Raw genomic sequence first — 23167 nt, forward strand, 5'->3', positions numbered from 1 at the left:
CTGCCGCCGCTACCCCGATATAACGGCGTTTCACTGTTAGGGGGCTTATTCCTTCACCCTCTCACTTCCCTGGTCCTTCTCGCATGAACAGAGCGACAATACCCGAAGTCCAAAGGCACAAACAATTCGATGTTTGTTGGGGTGAACTTCCAGCAAGCATGATTCCCGTTTTCTTCCTTAGTGTCCCCCTTCCCAGCTCTGACACCACAGAGCCTTGCCTGTGTCCCTGTTTCTGTTCCCATCCCCTGTTCTCATTCCCCCCTTTAGCAAAACATGATCCCAATTCCCCCATCCCCACTTCCTGTTCCCATTTTCCCCCTTACTGCCTGATTGACTGCAAACTATATAGTAAAACTTGAGTTCTGTTTAGCTATACCATAACCAATCTTTTTACTGAAATTTAACTAACCAATCCTAACATATTGTAACATGGTTATTTAACCAATTATATCCCACCACCTTAATTGGTTTACACCCAACAAAATTAATTATACAGCAGACAGAAACAATCCCAGAACCAGACAGAGATTATACAGACAAACAATAGGGAAGTGGAGACTACAGTGATAGAACAATACAGAAATGAGGATTTCATGTCCCAGCTATTGATAAGTGAGTTCTTGCCAGACAGGATGCTATCAAACTAAGTTTCCTTTTACATCTTCTAGGCTCTTCCCTTTCTCTGGAGGTGATAGGAGTATCAGGACAGGATTGTATTCCTAACAACCCAGTAGCACCTTATTTCAGTGTGACTAGTTTGGAATGTGAGGATGTGACCATACACTTCCCAGTTCATGGCTGCCTCTGCTGCTTAGCTGAAGGCCTTAGCCTGTTACACTAAGAGAAGGCCATTACACAGACAGACAGTGATTTTGATTCTTTCTTTTATACCTCTATAACTAGCTAAGGCCTGGTCTACACTGGGGGGAAGGGTGTCGAACTAAGGTACGCGACTTCAGCTACGTGAATAGCGTAGCTGAAGTCGAACTACCTTAGTTCGACTGACTTACCCGTCCAGACGCCGCAGGGTCAAAGTCCGCGGCTCCCCCGTCGACTCCGCCACCGCCGTTCGCGGTGGTGGAGTTCCGGAGTCGACGGGAGCGCGTCCGGAGTTCGAACTATCGCGTCTAGATTAGACGCGATAGTTCGAACTCCGAGAAGTCGAACTCTCCGCGTCGACCCGGCCGGTAAGTATGGACCTACTCTAAGTGATAAGAATACACCTAAATTCTTAAAGTATAGGCATTTGCAGGCAGGCCTGAATATCTATATCCTAACATTCACCTATAACGCGGTAGGGATTTTTGGCTCCCCACGACTGCGTTATATTGGGGTAGAGGTGTAGTAACTAATGCACAATTATTTTAAAGCTTTCTTTTAATAGTCATCTGTTGTATGATGGACTTCTGCTCCTTTCTAATGGCAAGCAAGATCCTTTGGCCAATCAGTGAGAAAGTAAAGTTAGCAGCATCTGGCTGCAAATGGTCAGATGTATAATTGGAAAAACACAAAATGAGCAAACATGCAAGCTCTGTGCTAAGGGAGAGTAATATAAGTAACGGAGCAAGGTGTGGCTGGGAGCCAGGAACTTCTGAATTCTCTTCTCCTGTCTGCCTCAATTACCTTACATATAAAGTGAGGGTACTTACCTACCTCACAGGGGTATTGTGGAGATCAATAAATATTGTAAAGTGCTTAGAAGGTAACAGAGCCACAGTGTAGTTTAATGTAAATACAGTGATGTTTCTATGTAATGGGCAGTCTTGTACCTGGTGAAAACAAGGAACTTTATTTTCAGAAGTGTTGATCCCTGCAACTCCCATTGTGTTTGGTTGGAGCCGCGGTTGAATAGTTTCTTTTGAAAACCAGGCCCTGTGGATTCAGTTAATAACTTTCCATTAGATGCACCATATGTTTGATTACAAAACGAGTTGTGTTGGGATATTACATTAGAAGAAGAGATTCGGAGTGGTCTGCCAGGTTCTAGCTCCTTGGTGGTGAAGACTAACTTACAAACATGGGGAAACTATTAACAGTATACAAATGAGATACAGTTGTTTTTTTGAATCATAACTGGATCACATTTTCCAGTGTTAGCCTCTTAACCAAAAACAAAGTATTTGTACCCTTTTTGGTAGTAACCATTGAGAAGTCTCCGGATATAATCACCACAATCTAAAGGAGTTCTGCCTATTGTGGTAGGGCTCCTGTTGCCTTCTATAACACCATGGCTGATTGCATTACCGATGATCTCATTTAAAGTGGTATTTCTGGGATCTTCTATCTGAAGAGACCTTTGAGACAACAAACATACAGTGTGATAGGGAAATGGTAGAGAAGAAGAGATTTTAAGTCCTTTCTAGACCAGTGGTTTTCAACCTTTTAAAAATTTCGAATGGAGGTGCATACTGTACCTCTCCGGAAATGTTAGACATAGTCTGCGGACCCACAGAGGTCCGGGGACCACAGATTGAAAACCACTGTTCTAGACTACAGAATGAGTTTAGCTTTTGAGTGAGGGCACGTGCCTCTCATCTGCAGGAAATCTTCTCAAGCATGAAAGCTAGAAAATTGTTTTCTTGCTAGTTTAAAAGAAACCAGTGGGCGTTTTGTATTCTCCAGAATACAGTGATTCGTTTTGGAGATATCTGGCCATGTGCTACTCTTTCAAAATCTGAAACCATGTATTTAGGAGCAAAAGCATGTTTGGGCCCTGCTCTGTGTGTGTGTGTGAGAGAGAGAGAGAGAGGAGGCACAGAGGTTGCTACTACCTATATTTACGTAGCAAGTCAGAGACGGATTAGCATTAGAATTTAGTAGTTCCTGGTTCACAGACCCAAGTTTATCTAGTAGATTATGTAGCAGTATCTGGTTAAAACAAAAAATCCGCCACTCAGGGGCGGCTCTAGACATTTCGCCGCCCCAAGCACGGCGGCATACTGCGGGGGGTACTCTGCCGGTCGCCGTTTCCGCGGCTTCGGTGGACCTCCCGCAGGCGTGCCTGCGGAGGGTCCGCTGGAGCCGCGGGAACACCATGACTGCCTGCCTGCCGCCCTCCTGACGACCGGCAGAGCGTCCCCCGCGGCATGCCGCCCCAAGCACGCACTTGGCAGGCTGGGGCCTGGAGCCGCCCCTGCCGCCACTCTGAAAGTAGAGCAGTTCCGAATTTCTCAAATAGTGACCTGCGGAGATCTGGCTGGTCGCACTTGGTGCTACATTTTCCTTATTTCCCGCTATTAAATCACATTAAAAGAAGCTAAAAGCCTCACTCTTCTATGTAAGCAAATGCTGTGGTTGTTACAGGGATGCTCTGCGATCACAAATGGGAGCGGAAATATCTAAAGCACATGCCTTTCTTTTAAGATATGCTCCATACTATGAAAGACACTTGCGAAGCCCTGGAATAGGTGAAAGTGAATTTCATCTCTCTCACAGGGCAAAAATAGAAAACCATAGTGTGGTTGGTGGAAAAGCATAAGTTTCCATCCAAAAGCTCTAAAAGAACAGTTAAAATATAGGGTCCTATACAAATTTAAGATAAATACAGGATATCCAGACACCAGCCATGTCAAAAGCTTCCCATCCTAGTTTCTCTCTAAGTGCGTGCACAGGGGAGGAAAAAAATTCAGTTTTGAAACGAGTGGTATCTCCTTTCTTCTGTTTTAATATAAATTGTGGTTGTTGAATGGTGCACTGTTCTAGTTGGGTTTTATTCATTTTTGATTTTTATAAAAACCATTACAATTACTAAAAGTTGAATGATTTACAGATAGTTTCTAAATCTGTCATTCTGAAATCTTGCTGGATCTCTTTGTCAGTACTGACATTTTATTTATTTGTATTATCTTAGCACTATGGAGTCCTAATCATGGACCTGGACCCCACTGTGCTAGGTGCTGCACAAGCACAGAACAAAAAAACCCTGTCTCTGCCCTGAAGAGCTTATAGTCTAAGTTACTGCAGTTTAATAAGACCAAGATACTCTAAATGAAACTTAGACTTCAAATACAGAGGCTCTCACAGATCTACTTTACAGTGTTGCCACCTTTCCGGATTTTATTGCGAGTCTCACTGTATTTGGTGGTTTTCCTGAAGGCCCAGTTCCTTTGTGAGATTTTTTTTTGTGAGACACTCAGCTGTCACTTTAAAAAATAAGTTTCTAGCCCTCATGGTTGCCAAGAAATTCTTGAAAATATGACTGTGCACCTAGAAGATTCTAAAACTAAAAACAACCAATAAACCCACATTTTATTATATTAAGTCCTGGCTCGTGACTTTGAATGCTTGGGTTGGCAATACTGATGTGATGCAGAATTTATACTATTCTGTTTTTGAAGAGCTGCTACTTGAAGGTCAGTAGGCCATATCTGAGTTTATTCTTTAACTGTTTTTTCTCGCTTTGTTTTTCAGACTGTACAATTTGTTCAGGGAATTTTTGTTGAAAAATATGACCCCACAATAGAAGATTCATACAGAAAGGTACAGTATAAAATGATGCTATTTTCTATCAGCCCCTTTTTTTTATTCATCCAAAACTTCTCCATGTCCTGCGAATTTTGTCTGAGTAAGAGGTGTGAGTTTGGATCTGTGTTAGTGTAGTGATGCTGGCTTGTTAGCCTCCATGCAGCTGGAACCCTGGTGCCTGTATAGAGCACTTGATCCATGCATCTGGTTCCCTGTGTTTGTATAGCGCACTTTGCGGGATCAGGGCCTATGGGTATGTGTGATAAAAGACCTGTGACTTGGCTGCGACAGGACCAGGTCAGCTGACTGTAGCTCAGGAGGCTCAGGTTGCTGGGCTCTACAATTGCAGTGTAGACGTTCGGGTTTGGTCTGGAGCCTGGGCTTTGAGACCCCACGAAGGGGGAGGGTGCCCGGGCTCCAGTCCAAGTCTGAACGTCCAGACGGCAATTTTTAGCCCCGCAGTCCGGGCTCTAAAACATGGTGCCACAGGATATTTTATCACAGTAACCATACCCTTAATGTCATGCAGTCTTAGTTCATGGTATGCTGACATAACATTGATTGCCATTTAAAAATAAATGAATCAGAATTTATCATGTCATGGCATTTGCAACGTTTCCTACTGTAAGTAAAGGAAATAACACACGTATCACAGATTTAAGTACTGAAGTATAGTCATTGTTTTTAAAAAACAGACCACTTTACTGTTTAGTTTAAATGAGTGTTCCTTACATTTTTCACTGCCTTTTTGGAAATGAGCTTGCAGTTAAAAGCAGAAGCTCTTGATCGAATCCTTGACACAGTAACTTGATGTAATTCTATCCCTGGAGCTGCATTCTCCACTCAGATTGATGTAAGAACCCCATTGTTTTAGAGATAAGAATAATTGTTGTCACAATTAAAGGCTCCAAACCAGAAAATCGAAAGGAAGTGGTGCTTTTTGTGCATGACAATTACGTGAAAAAATTGTTAAAACCTTCGTAGTCAAGAGTTGCTTTTTCTAGAATTACCCTCTTTAATCTGAAATGATTTTTAGTAAGTGGAACGCTTGGAAAATTTAACAAGTTTGAGTTGGGGACGGGGGTTTAAAGGGCTCTTTGGTTGTAATTCTGTATGTCTCACACTAGCACACTTTTGAGCATAGGCCATTTTTTTTCTTTAATGTTGCTTGTTTCTTCCTTTTTTTTCCAGCAAGTGGAAGTAGACTGCCAACAGTGTATGCTTGAAATCCTCGATACAGCAGGGACAGTAAGAAAAATCTAATATAGAATTTTTAATGTTAAAAATGAAGTTGGATTTTAAAAGGATTTGTCAGTGAAATAGCCCTAGCCTATCAAAAAGAAAATGTTAGATCAACTGCTGCTGCACTATAAACTGCAGTGTTTTGTTAAGTAACCCAAAAGCCAATGTGGTGAATCTGTCACCTGAACACCACCAAACCCAGGAAAATTGCATACAATCACTGTGCTCTCGAATGAATTCACGTAGGAAAATGATAAAAAACACCAACATATCACCTGGAGGGAATGCTTTTCACAATGCGATCACTCTATATCTGACCTATCAATCCTCATCCTCAAAGAAAACCTGCACAACAATTTCAAAAGATGAGCCTGGGAGCTTAAATTTGTAACTTTGCTAGACACTAAAAATCATGGTCTTAATAAAGACACTGGATTTATGGTTTATTACAACAAGCTGTAACCCACTTCCCCTCCTTTTTTGTCCTATGATTATAGGGGTGTTAACAGGCCACTTCACCTTGAATGGTCTCTTACAATATGTGCTAACTACTCTTACACTTCTGAAGAAGTGAGGTTTTTTTACCCACAAAACCTTATGCCCAAATAAATCTGTTTAGTCTATAAGGTGCCACTGGACTCCTTGTTGTTTTTGTGGATACAGACTAACACAGCTACCCCCGATACTTTTACACTAAACTACCTGTTTGATCTTGTATGTAGCTGTGATACTCTTAGTACCTTTCCCAGACTGGAAGAAGAGTTCTGTGTAGCTTGAAAGGTTGTTTCAGGTTGGTCCAATTAAAGATATTACCTGACCCACCTTGTCTCTTTAGTGATTGTAGATGTTACCCAGCTGAATTTCCCTCACAGATGGGATATGAATGGATTAGTGTTCCTCCAAATTTCTAAACACCTTATCAACTCTGCTTAGGAATAAATTTTTATCTTTACAACACGATGCTAGAATTTGGGGATGATAATTTGTAATGTATTATATTGTGGTGGTGCCCAGAGTTCACAATGTGCTGAGCACTGTACAAACACACACAGAAGATATGGTCTCTACCCCAAAGAGCTTGCAGTCAGAGGCATGAGGGATGGTAACAAGCTATAGGAGGACAAAGGTGCGTGGGGGATGACCATCATAAAACCAAACCATTCCATAAGCTAACAATGGGCACGACTTGAAGGTGCTGAATCATTGAAACTGTGATTTCCCCCTCCCGTCTCCAAAAACGAAGTTCCTTGTCAAGCCACTGCACTTGGGCCTGCTTCCTCCTTTCTTAGAGCACCCTCCTCCAACTAACAGGACCTTACACGTAATGGCTCTTCCTCAGATACTGCTGGAAGGGACATTCTTCTCCTTCAGCTGCTTTCCATGTTAGGAGGGCAGGATGAAACATTAGCCTGTCCAGAGCACAAATTTGAAGAGAGGCTGCTCCTTCGCAGCAGCTGAGGATGTCCTCCCACCTCCTGTGGGAATCCCTTCTTGCTCAGGTCAACTGCCCCTCATGCTGATTCTCTGTGCTGTCTAGCTGTTCCATGTTGAGGGAAGCCCCTGTCATCCCTCTCCTCCTAGCATCTACTGTGAGGCGAGCTTCCTGAAAGCTCACCAAGCCTCTTTATCATCCTGTGGGAGGGTGTCACTAAACAAACAAAAAGAACAAGACGGCTGCTACTCTGAAAGCTAAACAAACAGACTTTAATGGTTGAGAACACTATGGGAGGAGAATCTGCTTCTTAAGAGTTTTAAAACACAATTGCTATTTGTTTTGGGAAGCACTTAGAGACCATGATGTTGAAAGTAGCCCAGGTGGATAGAAATCAAAGTATGGTTAGAATTTCCAGTGAAGGTTCTTTCACTGACTTGTACAAAAGATAGCTCTTGGGTCTGACCCTGGATTTCCCAGGCCATTCTTGTATAGCCTTATGTTTTATCACATTGAGCTTTCAAGCCATTTACATACAGCAAATGACTGCTGTACGATTACATGTGCTTAGATGTGAGCTCACTCTTTCTTCTACCCATTGGTGTTCACAAAAAACCTACAAGTGTGTGGCACCTAGGCGGTCTTTGCACAGTACTAGAGTAGGGACATATTTGCAGATTGTCACTTCTCTGGCAGCAAAATAATATTTGAAATATCACTGCAAATGTGTTAATATTTGGTTAACAGTATGCTTTAGATGTACGTTAGTCCATATTTATCACTACAAGATATTTATCAGATTTAATTCTATAGCATCCTCTGCCTTTTTTTCTTGCTATTTTTATCTGTTCTAACAGGTTTCTTCTTCCTCCTGAGGGTGGGACGAGGAAGAAGGGAAGGAATTGAGTTAATGTTTTTATTAAATTCATATGCTTCATTGGATTTCTGTAAGGGGTAAAAATGTAAATGTAATGTTAGCTACTACACTGTTATCTCTATTAAAATAAAAGGATTCCTTTTGAACTGTTTGTTATATGTATTAAATAGCTAATTAATTACCTTTTTAAAATATTTGATTACAGGAGCAATTTACAGCAATGAGGGATCTCTATATGAAGAACGGTCAAGGGTTTGCACTAGTATATTCTATTACAGCACAGTCGACATTTAATGACTTACAGGACCTGAGGGAACAGATTTTACGGGTTAAGGACACTGAAGATGTAAGTAAAGGACTTTTTGCTTTGTGAGCCATTGAAATCCTTCCATAAGTAAACAAACAGGCAGGTATCTGTTTTTTTGAGCAAGTTGATGGATGGCTGAAGACTACTGTTGCCTAGGAATGTTTTTTACTGTATAATAAGCTTGTGCTAGATGTTTTAGAAAAACTTTTTTTTGTTACATTAACTTTATTGAGCAGATTTTTCAAGAGCTCGGCATCCAAAATTAGGGGTAGATTTTTTTTTTCCGCAAAAGAACTCTTCTCCCATTGGGAACACAAACAACTTGGCCAGATTTTCAGATGTGCTGAGAACATGCGGCCCTGGTGAGAACAATGGGAAATGCTGGTTACGCAGCTTTTTTGGAAATCTGTCCTTCGTTGATTTTTAACTTTGATATTCTTTCCCAGTATAGGCATTTTCTTTTTTCTAGATGGCTTATATCGGAATATTATTGTTTTAAAAAATTACTGTACTTTAGTTTCTTTTCCTCTACCTTTCCCGCAGATCCTGAATGTGTTGTAGCTGGGCTATAAGTAGAAGAGACCTGCTCAGCCTATTCACCAAAAAAAAAATCAAATTACTGCATTGGATCACAACCGTAGTAATGGATAAAATTGGTTAAAGTGTGAGCTTTCTTTTAACTTGATGTACGTTTTTGTATGTCCTAAAGATGAGGCAACCAAACTGAAGTAAAAGCTTGAGTATGTGGGAGGGAAGAAGTCATCTTTTTAGCCAAGCTTCTTACCTTTATTCCAGCTGCATGGATAATGGCAGTTTTGAGCAGTCTGCTTAATTACATAGCCTTAGGTCACATTGCATGAGGCAGAGATGTGTTTTGTATGACCTGTTACTCCAGTGAGTACTGTTCTGTTTCCTCCCACTCCTCCTCTACCCCACTCCCCATGAGTTTCTGTGAAACATGACCAAGATCAAGGTCTCACTTATTTCAGTGCGTGTTGGATGGTTTTTGTTTAGCTATAACAGTATAGAATACAGATAAACAGCTTGTCCCAAAGAGCTTAGTCACATTTGGGCCAGTGACTAGTTTTTTAAAAACTTCATTTTGAAAACATGTTCAATTTCCTGCCTTAATAAACTGGGTCAAAGTCAGTTTTCTTTCCACAAGATAATTCTCCAAGTCTTCATTGGAGATTGAAAATACTTTGCATTCGTATCACAACTGAGTGATTTTAGGGTGATTTGAAGATTGTCATACACCTATTGTAACCTTCTAAGTGATAACATTATGTAGTTGCTGCTCTGGGGAATAAAAATTAATTTTGCACTTGCTGGTCAGGAAGTCTCGATTCTAGACGCTGAGTAGTAGCTTGGTTTCTGTTTACGTAAGCAAACTGTATTGCAGAATTCAAATCCGAACGTTTAATATTTGTAAGTCTCTAACAAGCTGCCTGTACCAACCACATTTGTGCTTTCATTGTGATCTTTACCTTGTAGAAATGAATGTCCAAGGCATGTGATCTGCATGCATCTAGGATTGAGGAGGTAACACAGTTTCCATGGCCTTTTGGTCTGTGGTCTCTGCTGAGACTGCCAAGAAGGATTTCATCTGTGGTAGTGTTTCTGGTGTGTATACCTGCCCACCAAGGATTCATTTTCATATTGGCCACCAAACTACTGGCAAATGGGTAACTACTTTAAATCACTACTGACCAGTAGGTAAACCAGAGTCTGAAAGGCTTTGTACCCCATTATCAGTTCTCTGGAGAATCCTGTGTTTCTATCTGCATTGTGAAGGAGAGGACTTTAGTCTTTGAAGTCTTCTGGGCAGCAACTTTCTTAGGTCTAGGGGAGGTTGGGTTGCTTCTGTTCAGTTTCCATTACTTTTTACTCTACAATGAAAAAAAAAATTGCCGTATTTCAAAACCTGTCAATGTTGGTTTTGAGCATTAAGGCCACCAACTTGTGATTATTGCGGGAACAGCATATCATTTAAACTTGACTGGCAGTTTGTCAATAGTTACTTTTTCAAATATATATTTATCCTGCTGGCTCATCTTTAAAGCTTGTTGCTAAGATTGAATAGAGCAGGATGTCTTGGGCTGTTTCCTGAACACAGTACTGTTTTTAGTTACAGTGGTTTTAGATAGCAAACTTGAAAATGTGTATGGTAGCCCTGGGAGGAGGGACTCAGGAGTAAAACTTTCATTCTAGTCTAAGTCCATATTTAGGCACCTGCATATGTATGTGGCCTGACTTCAGAGATGCTGAGAGCCTGCAGCTCCCATTGATTCCAGTGGGATATGTGGGTGCTCATCACTTATGAAAATCTGGCAACTTGTATTTAGATGATTGGGTTTATGATCCTAACTTTAGGCACCCAGATGTGGGAATTTTGGCCTCAGGGAGAGCATGCACATTGAGTCTGAATTACAAGTGTGTGTGTCAAGGGTCTACTTATATATATATATATAGCTCTTAAAACTCCTGAGACTTGTAAGCTCAGGGCAGTTTTCTTTGTCCCTCCCACTATTCTATTAAAAAAATCTTATAGTCCCAAGAGGGTCTAACAGCTGTGGAATAAATAATTTTATTTTTAGTTTTTGAAAAATTCTCAGCTAATGATAGAAATTAATTATTGGTTGGTTAATTTTAGAACACTTAAAAAAAAGTAAAGAATGATTTAAAGAAAAACATACCCTGAATCCTTTAGCTGGCAAAGCACTGATCAGCCTGTACAGAGTTGGAGGAGATTATATGCAGTAATGCTATGCCTCTGGACCCTGTAGATGGAGCTGTTCCTGTCGTTGGAGGCTTTAGTTCTGTTGCATGGGGCTTTCTGTGTTTCATGATGGATTTTTTTTTTCTTCTGAAGTCTATATTTCCAAAACTTCTGATGGACTAGAAGTTGCAGATGTTTTACAGGACAGTGTTGGGGTGAATGGTACAGTTTTGTGACCCTCATCATTTTGTGTTTAGATGACAGGAAGCTGAAATTAAACTCTAATACAGTTGTTAGTAATCTTTTTCAAGGATTTACCCTGAGGGGCGTGAAAAAGATTTTAATCACTGACAACAAAAGTAACTGCTTTTCTTTGAAGCTGGATTACTTCAGTCATTTATATGGTCCTCTTAGCTGAGCCGGGATGCTAGAGGTAGCTTCTCATTCACATATTGTTACTTTATCTCCTTACACTCATCCTGTTAAGAGTAGTGCTGAGGATCAGTAAACAGAGCTGGAGTTGTTGCACATATTTAGGCCAGATCATAAGTAAGCCATAGGCATTGTATTTAAATAGCCATTCATGAAAAAGCTGTTTAAACAATGCAGTAGGTTGCTCTGAAGGATAAATGGTACCGTGGTGCTAAATGTGTTTTGAAACTGAGGTAGTCTCTTAACTTTTGTATTTACTTTTAAATCTTCATTGTTCCTTAACCTTGGCTACCTTGCTTTTTAATGATTTTGATCCACTCTCTGGTTTAACTTGGTAAACTTTTTATTTAAGTAAAACTAATCTTCATTATGTGAGGATTATGCTTGCAGGTAGCATGGTTCTTTTATTAGCATTTAGGTCAATGCACCGAGCGGTTCAACCAGCTACACTGCTTGCAGTGGCATTTGTACCATAGGTTGGTCAAATTAATCAAAAAATGGACAATGTTACTTTAATTCTGCTTCATGATAATTAACTTATTTATTCATTTTAATTAGTTGGATGTTAGTTCATGGATTCAAATGTCCAACAAGATTTTTTTTCCTCTTCAAGCCTTGTACTCATGAGTAAAAGAAGACAGATCACCCTGTGTTTAGTGCTAGCGGAACGAGTCTCTTAAAATTTCAGCATTTTAACTGTTCAATGTTTTATGTGCAAGAAAAATATAAATTGCTGTTTGAATTTCAAAATGATCAAAACCAAACTTGATCAAATTCAGTTTATTGCAATAAGTCTAGAAATCTCATTGGTACGGAGCAGTTAGTTAACTCTTGCCATTTAAAACAACCACGTGTCTCGTATCTCCCCATATCTAGACAAATGTATACCTCATTTTTGTGTGTTCCATTTTTTCTGCTGTACCGCTTTTTAACATTCTTTAGTTAGTTTTGAATGTGTTCAGATATTCACATTTGTATGTCAGTATCCACGTCTGGGAAAATGGATCATTTCTTTTGGTCTCATACAAAATGAAAGAGATTCTAATTAAGCGTGTGTAATTGTGAATATTTGTATTTGGTGTGGGGTAGAATGGTTTGATCTGAAACAGAGATTTGTTTTGCCTGCAGTTTCTGTTTCATGACTTCAGGTTTTGCTGTAGTGAGCAAAATGTAGTTCCCAAAAATAAAATGTTGTCTGATTTCTTTTGAAACCATCTTGTTTTGAGGTTTAAATGAGTCTTAAATGTAGTTGACTAAGACTCTGCTTAAGAACAATTATGTGCAAAATTAAGTATAAAAAGTAATTTGAAATTTTACAGTACTTATGTACATTATTGAAGGAAATGTATAGCAACTTATTTTCCATCCGGAAAGTACAGGTTTTGGGCTCAGTTTTGTGTGCAGAAAGGGAATGGCATGCACACCCATTATCAGCAGTTCTGTAATTTGTCTCTTACAGTGCTATGGGGAAACAGTGGTGTATGCATTGTCATGTAAATAAAATGCAGCAGTGGAATGGAGTGCAGATCTTGCTGTTACTTGTGTGCTTAAAAATGCTTAAGGAACTGGAGATTTCTTACCTTAACTCCATTTCAGTATTTTAGGAACTGGGATTTATATGAAATGCAGGATTTAACGAATGGTATGCAGCCCAGGACTTTCTGTACTATATTGTAGTTGCTTAAAGAGTTCATTTACAGGAGATCTAAAACAGATTAGACACTGTAGTGTTGTGAGAGCTCTTTTCTTTAACATTTTCCGCTTTAAATATGAAGTCCTACCAACTCCTTTGGCTTTCCTCCCTGCCATTTTAAATGCATTCTTCCCTGGTGATGTGCAGGGATATCCATCAGTTGCCCACAAGGCTGTGGGGAAACAGGAAAAGTCTTCTGAGATTCACATGTTGGTACTACCTCAAAGGTGTCTTACTGCTAAAGCCTGCTGGAAAAAATGTTCCCATTTTTTGACTGAACTAATTGAGTGTTTTTAAGGGTTATCAGATTGTCACATGGTATTGAATTGTATCATTTGATTGTTTGCCATGGAAGCTTCGGGGAGTATATTCTTAAAAGGGGAAATGTTTGATTTATTGAATGTTGACAACATGCTTGGCTCTGTACAGTATATGAGATAAATACAGTCCCTGCCCCGAAGAACTTACAGTAGAAAAGAATTTTACCGGCTCTCTCCCAATGTGCAAGAAATCCCTTCATTTCCATCCATCGTCTGCTTTCACGCTTGTTGAAAAACTGTCCCAGCTCTTTGAATGTGTGTCAAGACTACTCCATTCTGTTCCGCCTAATGCAAATAAATCAGTAACAAGTGTTTGTTGTAGCCAAGGTCACTTTCCAAAGGCACTTCAGTTCCTGTAACACTCCCCAGGAAATGTAGCAGGGACCATGGGCTCCCTTAGGCACTTCTTCCCTGCTGAGGGAATGGGCAGGTGGCTCCTCAGAGAGCCAGCAGTTGGTAGCTCCTTCATCAGGCTGTTTAACAGATGGTTTGCCATCATTTTGTACCATTCATACAGCTGTTTCCACTCATTGAATCTCCTGAGCAGAGCTTAACGACAGTGGGCCTAGGATACAGTGGTGCAGGTTACTCATATGACTAATGCAGTAAGCAGTTTTTAATGTTAAAACAAAATTAGTGTAATTAACTGAAGAAATGGCATTTTATCCAGTCCTACTAATCAAGACTCTTATGAGTCTGTTACAAAACAATTAGTTGCAGTTTTTGCTTAATTATATATATATTCTCTCTCTCTCTCTCTCTCTAAATATGAACATGAAATTGTCCAGTATGTTTATTATTGCAGAAGTCTTTCCATTTTGTGTGCATAGAACTGTTGATGCAGCATGGTCCTGCACTCCCGATGGGAAAAGACAGCACATGTGGAAGGCCATGGTGCATGCATCCAGTTCCTTTCGTTCCAGATCAAGGGCGTGCTTTTCAAAGGTGGCCCCATTTATTTTCTGTGGCTTGACGGACTGCCAGGTCACTAGGGCTGGCAACATTCAGCATGTATCTCAGGAAATATGCTGTATACCCTGTTGTCTAACATAAGTTAAGATGGCATGCAGTTTAAACTCGTGTCGCTTGAAAGCATCTTAACAATAAATTGTTTTTGACTAGTGTGATGTTAGTGGATGACCTCAAAATAAACCTTGTATAATGTAACCTCCTAAACAGCAGTATTTCCATTTGTTAGATGGTGTGATTGATTGTCAGTGAAACTTGGTCATGGTGGCTGCATGCCACAATTTTCCTTCAGCTCCTTTCCAGCAGGTACCTGAAATGTAATCTAGTCTGTGAGTTCAATGTAGCTCTAACTCCATGGATTATATACTCCATTTTATATCATTTTTTCTTGTGCTTATGCAATGTAGCCCTGTCAAACAGAGACAACGCTTTTTGAAGAAATAACCTTTGTCACTGATGGCGTTTCTGGGCCAGTCCAGGGTATATGCAGCGTGTGTTTGTTGGAACAGTGTTTGCTCATATGCTTCTCATTGTTCTCTCCACACAGGTTCCAATGATTCTGGTTGGCAATAAATGTGACCTGGAAGATGAACGCGTAGTTGGCAAAGAACAGGGTCAGAACTTAGCAAGACAGTGGTGTAACTGTGCCTTTCTAGAATCGTCTGCAAAGTCTAAAATCAATGTTAATGAGGTAACTACCAGCTGTTCCATTGCTAGGCAATAATGGATCACTTTTGTACTTTGTATATTCTAACTTCACCACCCCAGTATAAATATCACTAATGCAGTGCACAGGCCATTGTACACATCTTGACCGTTTAGGATGCTTCTGGAGTCTTGATCTTGGGTACTATAGCTGAATTCCATTCACGGTAATGAAATACCCTTCAGTCTCTCCAAAGTACCAAAAAGTGAAATTCGTCTCAGTGTAAATGGCTCCTGCACAGCACTCCAGCCAGAACTGGAGGGTATAAATGGAGGGATTTCATCCAAAATGAGCTTTATTGAAGTGGATATGTAACTTCTTAAGAGGCCGTCTTCTGAATGCTGGCGTTTGCATATTTCCCAGCATATTTCTAGTCGTGTTGTCTGCTCTGCTGAAAATTAATTTGCTTTACACATTTTGATTGGCTGTATTGTAGTACCTTGGTGCCCTACCAAAGAGACACCTTTCATCTCTCTAAAAGGAAGAGTTCTTCGCCCTTCTATCTTAAGCCGCTATTTTACTGTGGCCAAGTCCCCGCACAAGAGTGTTGTCAGGGCAGTTTGTGCCAGGTTTAACTGGAGAACACCTGTGCAAATAGGTGTGCCTTGAACTGCATTCTACGGTGGCAAGGCTCAGGCATTCAGGCCCACCTGCTCTCCAGCAGTACTGAGCTCTTTATCCTCTACTGGGCATATCCTGGCTGACAGAGCCCAGGTTTGCAGCCATGGAAGGTGAAATGCCCTCAAGGTGGGCCCATATTAGGGGTTACAGATGAGGATAAGTGGTAGAACCTGGGATTGGCAACTCACGAGACAAGTCAAAAGGAGAAGGGCACTCCGTGGTGCACGAAGTGGCAGTTGGAGTCAGCCCCAGATGGAGGGTACTGTTAACCCCGAGTGAAAATTAAAATGGTAGTAAAACGTGGATCCCAGTGCAGTGTAAATGATACCATGAACCCAGTGCATCAGTTGCAGGATACTTCACAGTGGGCTACACAGAACAGTCAGAAAATCATCATTTTCGGGGGGAAAATACGTAAGATTTCCACACTCCACACAGTGGTGACTGAGGACTCCGTGGCCAGAGGCATCTTAACATACACCAGGGAACCGTGCAGGAGGGAGAGTGTTTCACTTGTACGCAGTGAATATGTTTAACTCATGAGTGACTGCATCAAATGCAGCCACAAGACAGTTTCATAAAATCATCCCCAATGAGTGAACCCAGATATTCCCATTTCCCTCTCTGTGTATTCTCTATGACATGCTAGTGGAGTGAAGATGATTACCATGGATATTAATATCTGCATTGCACTCTGTTTAATGGGGCTTTATAGTTCTTTCAACAGATTTGTAGGCTGAATCTTTATATAGTCCAGGCAAATATCTGAACTGCTAGTTACCCAAGATTGCTTCTTTACACGTGCATTTATACAGGGACCATTGCCTTGGGAGCTAAGATTTCTTTGACTCACAAGTGGCAGCTTAATCAGTTTTGTGAAATTTGTCTTTGTATCAGATATTCCAGTTTCCAGGGCACCTATCCCCATAGCATTTGAGCCTGGTGGGACACATTGCCACAAGACTCTCCGATTTTGTGAGACAATACCAAAAATGTGTGTTTCATAATCTGGTTGTGACACACACACACACAAGCTGTGGAAAGCAAAGGGAAGGAACACTCCATTTCTAAAGCAAACCATTATGCTACGTGTTTGTTTAGGCTGGAGTTGTTGAATTGCAGAAGTGTTGCCCTTAATCTTGATTTTTTTTTTCTGGCTAATATTGGATTTGATGTTGTTAAATGTTATTAAAATATGGATGTGAGGGGTATTCAATTCCTTTTGCCATTATCTGAAAATGGAATGTTAAACCTTTCACGTACACAGAAAACCTCTGAGCATTTTCTTTGAAAAGATGATGCTGAACATACTCAGTAGCAGCTCTTCAAAGTTTACCTTTCTGATGGCTTATATAACACTTACGTTTAGCTGACTCTCTTTTTTGAGGGAATGTCCTTCCTGTGCTGCGATCTTTTATGCAGACATTTAGCAATAATCTCTCACCTCCACTAAAAACATCCTAACCGTGTGAGCCTAGATGTTCCAGTGTGACTTGTGATTGTTGGGTACCTCCATTTTTGCCTTCCTAGACTTATTAGGAGGCTTCTTTTTCAGAGTGGGGGTGCTCAGCACTTTCAGAAATTGAGGCTTTTTTAAGATGTTTCAATTGGGCACCAAAAATCTTTGCCCCGGCTTAGAAAGACTTTACTGGGAGCTACTTGTCACTAGCAGGGGAAAGGACGGTTAGTGAACTGTGTCTTTCCCTACAGAAACATTTTTCCTCAAATCTCTTTAACATCCAAAGCATGTTTAGCTGTTAGGAACAATCTGGTTTGACCTTAATGGAGTACGAGCTGCTGATTTTTGTCTGAAGCTGACAATATAAAACTGTGTAAGACTAAACCCAATGGAGAGGGAGTGTGAGAAACTTAAATACTGTTAACATATTTTATTTTTAAAGCTTGACCATGATGCTGACTTTATCGTTTTAGTTTAAAATCAGTTGACTGTGTTTCAATGCTTTAAAGGAGATATCAGGAAAATATTACATTTCCTGCGGTTTTCCAGCTATTTGTTTTCTTGTCTTTAAAGCTCCTTGGAATCAGCAGGCATTGGTGAGCCATCAGCCACATCGGAAAGGGAAAAAATAAACAATGAGTCGGGTGGGGGTTTCCGAGGGGATAAAAAATCCTCTTTGATACTGTGAGGTAGCTCCAAACATCCCTGCAAAGCTAGTTTTGCCATGAATAAGCTGCCAAGTATCATTGTAGGCAGAGCAAACCGTAGCAAAGGAGTTCACAAGAAATGCATGTATGCAGCAGTAAGGAGACCCTGAGACTGGTGCCTTCTGGATAAGTTTCAGTGCAGGGCAGCAATCTGTTGCTCTTTCATGCTAATTTTATTAGCCAGGTCTGGGGTTCCCCGCGACTTTGGGAAAGAGAAGAGGGATGAGGTAAGTCACCAGATAGCCTCAACATGTACTGCAAAAGCAGAACTTGAAAAATGCAGCTCTCCCACAGAGCAGATGGAAGGAAGGTTTTAAGAGACGAGCCAGGAACTTGAGGGCCAGGTGCTCCAATATGGTGAAGCTACTTTATGCTGTGGCATTGGTGTAATGTTGCCCTGAAGCCATATTAATCAGCCCAGGGAGGGTAGCTCCTATCTAAAGATGATCCCCAGTGTTGTTGGGTCTCTTTCCACTTCCCGCTCAGCTTCCAAGAGGGTTCAAGCAATAGTGCTATAGTCAGGATACCCCTGCCCTAAATTCATCTAAATTACTGCAGCCTGGTGCTGCTCTGACATGGAGCAAGGGGACCTGCCTACACTGGGTGCAGAGGAGGCAAAGGTGAGCTTTAAGTCACCTTTGCACCCCCCGTGCTCTCCCAAGTTGACACTGAACGTACTGCTCCTTAACATTTTTCATGAAACAAAAGCTTTAATCCGTAACTTAAATTTGCAGCCACCACGGAAAAAATACCAACTTGCCAAACAGCCTAGTTAGCCTCCCGTGTAGTTCAAATGTTACGTTTGTGACTCATGGTTTTGCTAAACACACCTTTCTCTTTCAGATCTTTTATGACCTGGTCAGACAAATAAACAGAAAAACACCAGTGGAAAAGAAGAAGCCTAAAAAGAAGTCATGTCTGCTGCTTTAGACCCACAGCACGCAGCAGCTCTGAGCCAGGTAAGAGTGCAAGGAAGTAACTGCCTTAGACACAGAGCTCTCTATTTGCCCTCTTATCCCCTGCTGAAATCTAGTGGCCTTCCTGTGACTTCTGGTATTGTTGCAGCTGTTGCTCAGCCTTAGGTGATATAAGGACAATCACAAATTGAAACTCCGTCCTGCCTCTCCCATCTCAATGGCAAAGAAATGAAAAGTTGCCCACCAAAAAAATACTAAGGTTGGACATGTGCTATAAATAATCTTCCCGTGTATCTCGGCAAGATGCAAGATGCTTCCAAAAACGATTTCATTAGGCAGGAGAGAGATCTTGAGAAAACAAGAAAATCTTACATTGTTGTTGATGCAATGCAGAGCGGCCTGTGTTTCAGGACCCCAGAAAAGCAAATGCTCTTGTGTACCATGTGAGCTATGGTAGCCCAGCCCGGCTAGAGTAAAAGAGTTAGAGACAGCATTAATTTTGACATAGTCAGCTGCTGCTCTGGACTTTCAGTTCCTTAAAGTTGTCTTAAACTTTACTGACAACATATCTTGCTTTTTTCCCCTAATCTATTCATAGATGTATGTTTTGCAACTCTGCTAAGGTTGTACAGGTAGAGTTTATCTGGAGAAGTGGTATATCCGTTGGTCCTGCAGCAGCCATGTATTTTTTGGGAGAAACTAACTCCCAAAAGATTTCTAGGATGACTTGTTTAATTTCTGAAGATTGCATGAATCAGTGGTCCTCTTTCCAGCCATTGTGTCCTGGGTCTCTGTGCTCTCTAGAACTATCATGTACTTAGTTCATGAAATGTAAACATGCGTCTCCTTTAAATAGCTTTCAGATTGTCAGGGTTAGAGCAGTCACCTTACTACCTTGCTGGTTTCTAGTGGTTTGGGGCTTTATGCAGTTTACCTTTATCCTTTCCTAGTGATTTGCAGGCTAGACCCTAATGCTTTATGAGTAAAGAGGTGAAAGGAATATGGTTTATAAAAATCAATAGCATGGTTCAAATAGTACCAGACACCTCTCCCATTTCTTGCCACCTCAGGCAATGGATTTGAGTTTAGCGAGTGTATCATCAGCCAAGCAGACTCCATTCTTAACACAGCCTACCTGGTGACATTTAGAAGAGGCGCCATCTGCTGGTCTGTCAGTACTACAAGTCATTTGCTGCTGGTCCTTAACTGCAACAGCTTCGCAGTTAGTATAATTTTCATTGGAACAAAGGGAATGCTGTGATAGGTTACATAGCACAGCAAGTGTGTTTCACCTGCAGCTTTAGGAGCAAAGTGAGTATACACACAGACTACATGCTGCTGATGCTGTAAATTACTGGTAAAATTGTGGATATGCAGTTTTGTTGATGAATCACTAGTAGTTTTGTGTTAATAGAAATATCTGAGTCTGAGACAGATATTCAAAATATCAGATTCTCTACTGTGCTTGCCATTATTTGTGAGCCTCATCTTAATTTATTTGTTTAATCGATTTGTTACAACCTAAGCTAACTCGTTATCCATTTAAAGAAAATCCTAAGGGATATATCTAGTCCGATAGTTACTTTGTTAATATAACACCACCACAGCAACTCAATTTTTTGCATTCCTGATTTCCAGCATTAGTGAATGAATACAGACCAGGCATGCATCTGACGAAGTGGGTATTCACCCACGAAAGCTCATGCTCCAAAACGTCTGGTAGTCTATAAGGTGCCACAGGACTCTTTGCTGCTTTTACAAACCAGATGAGTTGGTATACTGTAGCCTCAGTTGAAATGCAGACCATGTTGCTATGACAATAGTACCCAGGTGTTCCAATCAGAAGAGGGGCTTCATGGCACTGCACTGTGGACACATACAAAATAAAAATCTTGGTCCCAAAGAGTTTACAAACGGTCTCCAAAGAATCCAATTTTTTCTCTTCCTCTACTTCTAAATCCATACGGAGAAGTTTCAGTGGAAACAAATCACAATGCTAAAGTGAAATAACCCCCTTTTGTCAGAGTGCTATCCATTGTGGTATACTTTTATTCTCAGCTTTTCCTTCTATGGCCAATTTTTAGCAATGATCTTTTGGCCTTTGTTTAAGATCTTTCCTCTCTATGATGATTTAAGAAAGACCCTAATTTTTTTTTCCTTTTACGCATCCTAGATTGCAGGAATGAAGAACTGTTGCCCAATTGGAAAGTGCCAGCATTCCAGATGTCAAAAAATGACAAAGTAACAACATATCTGAAGAGGCTTCTCCTGTTTTTATATATTATGTGAAGAATTTAGATCTTATAATGGTTTGCACAAGGTCCCTGGAAAAAGAAATTGCTCTGTGTATATCTCTTGGAAATTAAGACCATAGTATTTCTCCTTTGCAATAGCGGTTAACAGATGTGAAAATAAATATAATTGACTCTAGTGTATAATTATACAAAAGAGCATGGATGCATTTCAAATGTTAGATATTGCTACTATAATTAAAATAATTTCATATTGACCTTTTTATCATCATTCTTCCCCATCAAGCACTAAAAATGTTCAACCATTATACTTTATATCTATAATTATATAGATATATACTCTACGAATTTTCCCTTTGAACTCACTGCAGCAAGTAACTTTTTGAGTCATTGACTTCATTTTATATTTAAAAGTTATGGAATATCATTATTTTCATTCTGCCATTATATTCTAATTAAAAATGTTTGTGCATAATGCTTTGGAAAAATGGGTCTTTTATAGGAAAAAACTGGGATAACTGATTTCTATGGCTTTCAAAGCAAAAATATATAATATACTAAACCAACTCTAATATTGCTTTTGTGTTTTACTGTCACAGATTAAATTACAGCTTTTATGAATGATTAAATTTTAGTACATTTTAATTTTTGTTTGTGTGGTTTTGTTAGTTTTCAGGTTTGGGTTTTCATAACAAAATGTTTTGTGAATTCCTTCCTGCTACTGCAGTAGTTAAAGTCTTCTGTTATAATAAACCCCAAGCACACAGTGGTTATGCCAACAACCTGTCTCCACACTGGCCCCTGTTGATGTATTAAATCAGATTACACAGTTAAGACCATCAGGCTGCTTTTAAATACTTTGTATATTCGTTCGGATATTTAAAGATTGTATTCTGCTGAAAATATCCCTCTGTATAATTATTTTTGTATGTAAAAAATTAGTTTAATACTGTATCAGGGTCTATGATCTTTCAGTCTGACATGATCGTGTATTTCACTGAGAGAATCTTTGTTTTAATATTGTTAATCTGCAGGGCAGGAGCCCAAGAATGAAGTTATGTGCAGCGTCTCAAGTGAATCTGTGGACTGGAGAATTGATTTTGAGTAAATGTAATTGCACAGAAGCTACCACCAGCTATTACTTTTTTAGGCAAAACTCAGTGAATATTAGTATCGAAGAGATTGGTGAACTTGGCCTGATGAGTACAGCGAGCTGAATGTGTTTTACTTAAAACCTCCCAGTTTCACAAAATTCAGGATATTGGGAGTGGAGAGACCTATATGTGTTTGTCAAACTCAGTCTTGTTTGTGTACAAGCAAAAAATGACAGCCTTCTGTTTTTGATATTGGGCATGATTTCCCCACTTCAGATCTACACTGCCGAAATTCCATCGACCTTGGTGACTTACTCCTGCTTTACCCCAGAGTAGGTCAGAAGAGAATAAGGTCTGTATCTCCGCTGTTGTGACCGGGGAGTAAATTCAAGCAATATTGTAGCCCTTTTTGTCCAAAAGAACACAATAGGAAATCCAAAACTATATTGTAGCTAAAAGATTGTCCAGGGATCGATATGCAATTTTACAGGAAACCAGGAACTTCCTTAAACATGTTTTCAAAAGGTCTGGTGGTGGTGCAGCTGCTGAATTTATGCAGAGATCCTAGTTCTAAGTGCAGCTCTGAGAAGACTGAATGAAAGAATTTGGATGAGAATGATATGGCAAATGTATCTACACTCATCAGTCACTAGGAAAACATTTAGTTGCTTAGCTACGTCACTTCACTGACTTGAATATGCACTTCTGTCTTTAGAAGGACCAGAAACATGGTCCCTGGAGGTTAGTCAATATCTTTACTAAATGTAAGATTATTTTTAATAATGATTTTAGTAATAAAGTAACTGCTGATGATGGTTACAGATGTCTGTTGTATAAAAATAGAAATCTAATCTGAATTGTCTAATCAACTGAGCCACTAGGTGGTGCTGTAGTAATACAGCTATCATGGTCCCGAACATTTCATTAAAAAGGGAAATATCTTTTTTTTCCTAAAC

The 23167-nt window shown here is 40.1% G+C and overlaps 1 protein-coding gene across 6 annotated transcripts in view; it reads left to right on the forward strand.

Moving 5' to 3' along the window:
- RAP1A (RAP1A, member of RAS oncogene family) overlaps positions 1-22238 on the forward strand; it is a 71263-nt gene extending 49025 nt beyond the window's left edge. For all 6 annotated transcript variants that reach the window (XM_039536267.1, XM_039536270.1, XM_039536272.1 and 3 more), the window contains 6 exons: positions 4411-4479; positions 5656-5712; positions 8221-8361; positions 15003-15146; positions 18792-18907; positions 21039-22238. In XM_039536267.1, the coding sequence (XP_039392201.1) occupies positions 4411-4479; positions 5656-5712; positions 8221-8361; positions 15003-15146; positions 18792-18878 (498 nt within the window). In that variant the 3' untranslated portion in view covers positions 18879-18907; positions 21039-22238. The remainder of the gene's footprint in view (positions 1-4410; positions 4480-5655; positions 5713-8220; positions 8362-15002; positions 15147-18791; positions 18908-21038) is intronic.
- Positions 22239-23167: the final 929 nt, after the last annotated feature.

The sequence above is a fragment of the Mauremys reevesii genome, linkage group 4, assembly GCF_016161935.1.
Source record: "Mauremys reevesii isolate NIE-2019 linkage group 4, ASM1616193v1, whole genome shotgun sequence".
NCBI lineage: Eukaryota > Metazoa > Chordata > Testudines > Geoemydidae > Mauremys > Mauremys reevesii.